At 37.8% G+C, this 8752-nt stretch overlaps 1 protein-coding gene across 1 annotated transcript; it reads left to right on the top strand.

Annotated features, from left to right (window-relative positions):
* The first annotated feature begins 2100 nt into the window (after nucleotides 1-2100).
* On the top strand, nucleotides 2101-2933 carry LOC125814924 (uncharacterized). The gene is made up of 2 exons (XM_049494367.1): nucleotides 2101-2808; nucleotides 2853-2933. Exons 1-2 carry the CDS (start codon nucleotides 2101-2103, stop codon nucleotides 2931-2933), a joined length of 789 nt encoding a protein of 262 aa, XP_049350324.1.
* The last annotated feature ends 5819 nt before the right edge of the window (nucleotides 2934-8752 follow it).

Below are 8752 nucleotides of genomic sequence, written 5' to 3'. Positions count from 1 at the left end.
GCCTATACTCACTTAACCTACCTTAGGAATGCTTGATAGATGAAAGTGATAGAATCACTTGAACATGGATTGATTGTCAAGGACATCCTTCCATGAGAGATGAGTGTTAAGCAAGGATTAACAAGTAAACCTTGAGGTGTATGCTTGGCCTCAATTGGATATTGAAGATGAGATGGAATGTCACACAAGATAGGGTCCGGACTCCAAGAATAAAGGAGAGCCACACCTAGTTGATGTGGGGACTATCCAAGTTAAAGGGGAACCTCTTACGTAATAGAGTGTCGGTTGTCCCAAAGTTAGGTCTCAAGAGATGGGAACCTTCACATAGTGGATTTACGGTTCTTAGTAGCAATCTCCATATCCTATGAACTAAGACATGCTTGAGAAGTATCTCATACTGTTCTAAAGCATAATTGAACTAAGACTTACTTAATAAAGTACCGCATAGTGTTCTAAAGTTAAAGAGATAAACTAGGTTCCAAACCAAGAAGTGATAGCATGAGGACCTAAAGGTAGTACTTAGCATGTATAGTATTATGGGATGCTATGCATGCATTGCACAAGAATGACTTACGGCCATTAAAGAGAAGTCTCGACATACGATTAGGCCAGAGTGGCCTTTCCTAGTTATAGTTGACTAAAAGTGAGAGATTCCCTTATTTATGAGAGTTAAGCTAATAATGAGGCCAAATTAGGGTGAATATGACTAGGATGACTTCAAGGCTATTCTTAGTGTGAAGGGTAGTATGGGATGCCTTTCGTGCATTGCACAAGTGTGTCTTGGGGTTAATTAGAAGTATGGTACCCTTATGGCATAGAGAAGCTTAAGAGTTGACCTTGTACTTTGATTATAATTAACATGACATGAAGACCTAAGTCTTGAGTGTGAAGGTGAACTATACCCAAGAATAACCAAAGAGAGGTACTTCGCTTGGATTGTAATATGGGATGCTATCCTTGCATTGCACAAGTATACTTGGAGGTGTCTTGTGAAGTAATTCTCTTGTAATATGAAGGACTTAAGGTTGAAGTATGTAGCCATGAAAGTTTAAGTAAATACTATGCCATGAACATGATGTATCTCATATGCTAATTAAGTATATCTTATGTTGACTTGTGTTTATATGATGCTTATGTTGATGATTATTCTATGGCTATATTGATTGTGTTATGACCATATAATAACGCATATTTCCCAACTTTCATACTTTGTACATTTTATACTAACGCATATTGCGTACATTCTATTCAAAATGTAGGGTTTGGAGGCTTGAGTTGCTTGGAAGATAGGTTTCTAGAGGTTTCAAGGAGTTGAAGATCTTGGTGAGTCCTCATAGCTTCGAGGACAACAACCACATTACCTTTATGTCTTTATTTTCATGCTTTTAGACTTTGTATAGGTTGTGTCCCAAAGACTTTTATTCGTGACTTTAAATAGATGGTTTGAGACAAAGGTTTTAGAAACACTTCCGCTTGCTTTATGGAGAATGACTTCGATTGTAAAAGTTTTGAATTCTCCCATATTTTCTATTATCTTATGTTAAGAATGTGCTAAGGGCTTGTATGCGACCCCTTCAGAGTCAACTATGCCATGTTACGTCTAGGGGTTACCCCTGGGTCGTTAAAAACTTGGTATCAGAGCATAAGGTTTTGGGATAAATTTTAGGATGTCTCAAACCACGTCTAAGTAGAGTCTTATTCATAGGTGTGAGTCACAACACATTTTATGAATAGGAGGCTATTAAATTCTTAGGAAAAGTCTCACTTCTTCATTCTCTTAGTCGTGCCATAGAAGTTTAGCTCTATTAGGTCCTTCTTATATTATTTGCCTATGATATTTCAGGTTATGGAAAATACTAGGGCTAATGATAAGAGAGAAGGGGTAGACAATGGAGACCAAGAGGTTCCTCCCCAAGCTCTAAATAAAGTTCCTCCTCAAGCTCCAAATGATCCTCCCATTGGGAATGCCACTCTTGAAGAGTTTAGGACTTCTAACAAATTATTGGCCCAAGCCTTGATTGCACAAGCCAATAGAGAGGTGGTGGCTCCGACAAACCCTATACGAGGAACGGTGCTTTTAGGATGAGAGAGTTTTTGAGAATGAACCCTCTAGAGTTCTATGGATCCAAATTGGGAGAAGATCCAAACGGGTTTATAGAGGAGGTTTATAAGGTGCTTGAAATCATAGAGGTGTCTTCTATTAAGAAAGCGGAACTAGCCGCCTATCAATTGAAGAACGTTGCCCAAATTTGGTATGAGCAATGGAAAGATAGTAGGCCGATAAGAGCGGGCCCTATAGAATGGCAAGCTTTTAAGTTTGCATTTCTAGATAGGTTCTTTCCCCGGGAATTGAGGGAAGCCAAATTTGGAGAATTCATCAACCTCAAGCAAGGTAGAATGAGTGTAAAGGAATACTCTTTGAAATTCACCCTTTTCTCTAAGTATGCTCCAAGCTTGGTAGCTAATCCTAGGGATTTGATGAATAGGTTTATGATGGGGGTGTTCGAGTTGGTAGAAGAAGAATGTCGTACAGCAATGCTTGTTGATGATATGGATATCTCATGCCTTATGGTGTTTGCCCAACAAATAGAAGAGTCAAAGCTCAAGAAGATGAATAGGGAGGTAAATAGGGCTAGGACAAATGAAGGGAACTTTTCTAATGTTAAGTCCGAGGGACAAGATAGGCCTAGGACTAAACCAAGATATTCCGGCCAAGATTCTTCCAACACCTCTAGGTTTGACAAAGAGAAGGGTAGTAGATCTCCATTTCCCACGCCTACTTGCTCCAAGTGTGGGGGATTCATTATGGTAAGTTCCTAGCCGGCATGGATGGTTGCTATGGGTGTGGGAAGGATGGGCACAAAGTAAGAGATTTCCCGGTTCTTAATGCTAAGGGAAGGGAGGATAAGAAAGTTGCCTCTAGTGATCCGTAAGAGGGTACTCCAAAGAAGAATAGGTTTTATGCTCTCCAATCTAGAGAGGATCAAGAGTGATTCCCTCATGTCCCTTTCCGGTATGTGTTTCATGCCTTTGTAAAATTTTCAGATTTCTTATCTTTTATGACTTGTCATGTTTGATTTTGAAGTTACTTTAGCATATATGATGTTTAGAAAAGATTGTGTAGGCTTGCTCCCAAGTGGGGGATAGTGTGCCTATCAAGTAGGGTTGTTGTGTTGCCACGATTTCCTTATACACATGTTCATGAAATTTCTTAGGGATTGGTAGAAATGATTTATATACATTAGTTGTCTCATGAGGTAGTTCTTTGAATAGGATTGCATATAAACTTCATGAGTTGATTATGAGCATGCCTAGTTTGTGGGATTGAAGTTCTTCCTTGATTATGTGCATTAGATTTAATTTATGCATAATGGGCTGCTAAGTTAGATTTTAGACTTTATGAAGTGTTTAAAGTGTCATTCGAGGAAGAATGTTCCCAAGTGGGGGATAATGTAACACCCCACATTTAAGTGAGTTGACATAGTGTGTTGTAGAGTCTTGTACTCGATTTTTGAAGTGTCGTATGAAGGTTAAAATCAAGATAAATGACTCCCGCACTTAGAATGACATGTTTAGGGGTGAAACGTCTGGGTACGACTCCCCAAGGACCACCCAAGGGGTCCTTGAGGAAGACCCCAACACTGCCCTAAAAGCTGTCAAAACAGCTTGATTCACGACCCTATTAACGCCCCTTAGATCAACCTACGCCCTGTAGGTGATGGGTGTAGGTCAGGCCTGAGTTGGCCTGGAAAATATAAGTCTCTGACCCAAACCACAGTAGACCCATCCACGGTCCGTGGATGGGGGTCTCGTAGGTGCTGCCAGTTTTTGTTAAATTAGTTTTAAGTGAGGAGTTGAGGGTTATTTTAGTAATTAGTTTAGGGGTTAGAAGGGGCGATTAGTTAGTTAATTAACCTCCTATAAATAGTTAATAGACCCTAAACTAATCACTTTAACTAATTCATCTTAGAACTCTCAAATTACTCTCAAGAAGATCTCTCTCTAGAAGCAAAGAAGAATAATAAGTTGGGCCAGGAACTAGGTCGAGCTTTTTCCATTGATTTCAAGCTTTGTTTAGGGCATTGATTAAAGGTATGTGAAGCTTAATCATCCATGGGTTCTTCCACCCATGAATCCCCCTTAGTAATCCCGCATTGTGAACTCAGAAACCCAATTTTAGCTAGGGTTGTGATTGCATTGTGGGTAGGTCTTGGGTTTGATTCCGATCTAGTGGATATCACCCAATTATGATTGATTTAGCTTTAATTTATGATAATGTTATTATTTCATGTGTTTCTATGGTAAAAATAATCTAAACTGATGAATGTGATCTTTGTGGGTTTATGCCATTAGAGGAAAAGTTGATGGTTCATATGTGATCTTCCAAATTCAATGTTGGTGTTGTAATTGATCAAAGTTAGGATCATCTAATCCTTAATTTAACTAGACTCTATTGTATATGGTTGATCTTGACTTGTAAAGATAGAATTAAACCTTTATGATCAATTAAGACTAGAATCACCTAATAATGAAAGATATGATCAAATTACCTTCAAATCTAGGTATAAAGAAGTGATTAACAAATAAACCTTGAGAGTATGGTTGTGATCCTAATAGCTAGGGCTTTAGGGTGAAGTTAATGTGATTACCTAGGGTTGCTAAGGCTTGGACTGTAAAGTCTAAAAGAGAATAGAAGTCAAATAGGTTGAATTGTGATGAAAGGCCTATACTCACTTAACCTACCTTAGGAATGTGTGATAGATGAAAGTGATAGAATCACTTGAGCATGTATTGATTGTCAGGGACATCCTTCCATGACAGATGAGTGTTATGCAAGGCTTAACAAGTAAACCTTGAGGTGTATGCTTGGCCTCAAGTGGATATTTAAGAATAGGTGGAATGTCACACAAGATAGGGTCCGGACTCCAAGATGAAAGGAGAGCCACACCTAGTTGATGTGAGGACTATCCAAGTTAAAGGAGGAACTCTTACGTAGTAGAGTTTGAGTTGTCCCAAAGTTGGGTCTCTTGAGATGGGAACCTTCACATAGTGGATTTAAGGTTCTTAGTATAAGTCTCCATATCCTATGAACTAAGACATGCTTGATAAGTATCTCATAGTATTATAAAGCATAATTGAACTAAGACTTACTTAATAAAGTACCTCATAGTGTTCTAAAGTTAAAGAGAGGAACTAGGTTCCAAACCAAGAAGTGATAGCATGAGGACCTAAAGGTAGTACTTAGCATGTATAGTATTATAGGATGCTATGCATGCATTGCACAAGTATGACTTAGGGTCATTAAAGAGAAGTCTTGAGATAGGATTAGGCTAGAGTTGCCTTTCCTAGTTATAGTTTACTAAAGGTGAGAGATTCCATTAATTATTAGAGTTAAGCTAATAATGAGGCCAAAGTAGGGTGAGTATGACTAGTATGACTTCAAGGCTATGCTTAGTGTGAAGGATAGTATGGGATGGATTTCATGCATTACCCAAGTGTGTCTTGGGGTTACTTAGAAATATGGTACCCTTATGGCATAAAGAAGCTTAAGAGTTGACCTTGTACATAGATTATAATTAAGATGACATGAAGACCTAAATCTTGAGTGTGAAGGTGGAGTATTCCCAAGAATGACCAAAGAGAGGTAGTTACCTTGGATGGTAGTATGGGATGATATCCTTGCATTGCACAGGTATACTTGGAGGTGTCTTGTAAAGTAGTTCTCTTGTAATATCAAGGACTTAAAGTTGAAGTATGTAGCCATGAATGTCTAAGTAAATACTATGCCTCCTATGCTCATTAAATATATCTTATCTCGACTTGTGTTTATATGATGCTTGTGTTGATGATTATTCTATGGCTATATTGATTGTGTTATGACCATGTTATTATCTCTTCTGCTTATGTCTTATGTTGACAAAACATTTGAGATGCTCTTATGATGTTGTGCTAGCTTTCATACTTGGTACATTTTGTACGAACGCATATTGCCTACATTGTAATCAAATGTAGGGTTTGGAGGCTTGAGTTGCTTGGAAGATAGGTTTCCTGAGGTTGCAAGGAGTTGAAGATCTTGATGAGTCCTCATTGCTTCGAGGACAACAACCACATTAACTTTATGTCTTTATTTTCATGTTTTTATACTTTGTATGGGCTGCGTCCCAAAGACTTCTATTCATGAGTTTAAGTAGACGGTTTGAGACAAAGGTTTTAGTAAGACTTCCACTTGATTTTTGGAAAATGACTTCGATTGTAAAAGTTCTGAATTCTCCCGTATTTTCTATTACCTTATGTTAAGAATGTGCTGAGGGCTTGTATACAACCCCTTCTGGGTCAACTACGGCATGTTACGTCTAGGGGGTACCCCTAGGTCATGATAGGAACCATTGCCTAGTGACACCATCCCAAACACCAAGAATGATTCTTGAGATTGATAATTATGTTATTCCACGATGTTAAATAAAGCGTTTCTTGGGAGGCAACCCATGTCCTTAATTTTGTTTTTATTGCTTTCAATAATGTACGTTGTCAGTGCAACTCGAGAAGAAGCTTTATGATTGAAAAGGGCGGCAAAGAGGATGCCAATACCTAAACGGCTATGCGTTAAAAGGTGTTGAGTGGACTCATTCTTGTCCACCCTTCTGAGTTGGAATAGGTGGAAATATTGTACTGTTTAAATTGGCGATTAGAGCTACAATTGGCAATTTGCTGAAGTGCATTATTCGGACTCCATCAAGTCTGTCGACACATCCTTCAGATTTAGTGTTCATCCAGGCTTTTTGAATGAGTTTAAGCTTCAATTGGCAATTCTTCGAGTGGGGATGATATAAAAACGCCAAAGTTTTAACAAATTCAAAAATCAAACCCTTGTGAGTCTTTAGTGTGTGTTTTCAATGTTTGAGGGGTGCGTTATCTTTGATTTCCCATCAACCCAACCCCATTTCCTTTAATTTCTAAACTTGTGATCCTACTTATGTTGGTTTTTAAAAAATTTGGATATTTATGAGTTTTAATTGGATAATGAGTGTGTGATTGAAGCCATTAAGTGTTATTGTTTGTTTGATTTCATTGAGTTGCGTTATATTGTGAGATTTAAATTGTACCCCTGACATATTTTGATGTGTGTGCCTATAGAAGCTCACTCTTGATTGTGTTGGTTGAAACTTTAAATTGAACTAATAATTATGTTGGGACTAAGTCTAATTTAATGTGGGTGAAATCTGATTAGGTTTGTGCTAACTCAATGTCATGACCCAGGGGTACCCCATAGACGTAACATGGTGTACTTGACCCTGCAGGGGTCGCATACAAACACTTAGCATATCCTGGACATAAGTTAATAGAAATACGAGAAAATTTAAAACTTTTACAATCGAAGTCATTTTACATAAAATCAAGCGGAAGCCTTTCTATACTTTGTCTCAAACCATCTAATACAACTTTTAGAATAAACTCTTGGGACACAGCCCATACAATAGTCTCAACATGAAAATAAAAGATAAAAAGGAAATGTGGGTGTTGTCCTCGAAGCTATGAGGACTCGCCAAGATCTTCAACTCTTCTTGCACCTTAGAAACCTAGCCTCCAAATGAACTCAATCTCCAATACCCTACATTTGATTAGAATGTAGGCAATATGCGTTAGTACAAAATGTACTAAGTATGAAAGCTAGCAGAACATCATAAGAGCATCTCAAAATGGTTAGTCAACATAAGACATAAGCATGAGAGATAATAACATAGTCATAGCATAATCCTCGTAGTCATAGCATAATCTCCAACACAAGCATCATATAAATATAAGTCAACATAAGACATACTTAATGAACATAGGAGATAAGTCATAATCATATAAGCATAACTGAGTCTTACTCATTAATACCATAATAGAACCATTCTCAAGTAACCTCAAAGCACACTTGTGCAATGCATGAAAGGCATCCCATACTACCCTTCACACCAAGCATAACATTGAAGTCGTCATAGTCATATTTACCCTACTTTAGTCTCCTTACTGGCTTACTTCATAAAGACAAGGGAACTATCACCTTAGTCAATCATATCATGTCAAGGAAGGCAACTATAGCACAATCCTATGTAAGCATACGTCATATAAGACAGCACTCATAAGGTAACCTTAATTCATACTTATGCAATGCATAAGTGGCATCCCATACTACCCCGCATACTAAGTACTTCTTTAGGTCATCATACTCGTGTTCCTTAATTAGGGACTAGCCCTCTTTTTAAAGCATGGAAACACTAGGAGAAACTTTACTAAGTCTATCTTAGTCCTTTCTTGTTTTTAACCGTAAGATATACTATACTAGGTACCATTAGTTCATCTTGTTGGAACTCTAAGCCATGCTACTTAAAGCATAATCTAAGTTCATTAAACTTGAACTCTTGGAGATGCTACTTAAAGCATAATCTTGGTTCATTATAAAGTTGGACCTCATGAGATACTTATTTTAGCATGTCTAGGTTCATTATCATTATGGACTCTATGAGGCACTACACAAGCATATCTAAGTCTATCTATACTCTTGATCATTATGAGGTTCTTCACTAACTTGTCTTAGTCCCTCATTACTTAAAACCATAGGATATACTACATTATGTACATATTAGTTCATTTAGTTTAATCTCTAGGAGATGCTCCTTCAAGCATAATCTTAAACCATTACTTTCATTGGACTCTAGGAGATTCTACCTTATGCGTAATCTTAACCCATGAGGTTTGAACTCTAGGA

This window comes from Solanum verrucosum, unplaced genomic scaffold, assembly GCF_900185275.1.
Source record: "Solanum verrucosum unplaced genomic scaffold, falcon-dt-bn FXZP01000265.1, whole genome shotgun sequence".
NCBI lineage: Eukaryota > Viridiplantae > Streptophyta > Magnoliopsida > Solanales > Solanaceae > Solanum > Solanum verrucosum.
Note: the sequence above shows the minus strand (reverse complement) of the source record. Positions and strands in the feature narration are given on the sequence as shown.

Excerpts from the sequence above, each read along its gene's own strand:
- LOC125814924 (XM_049494367.1), top strand. The coding sequence starts at position 2,101 with ATGAACCCTCTAGAGTTCTATGGATCCAAATTGGGAGAAGATCCAAAC. Across the intron at positions 2,809-2,852 it reads AGTGTGGGGGATTCATTATG|GATGGGCACAAAGTAAGAGA; the intron begins GTAAGTTCCTAG and ends GGGTGTGGGAAG.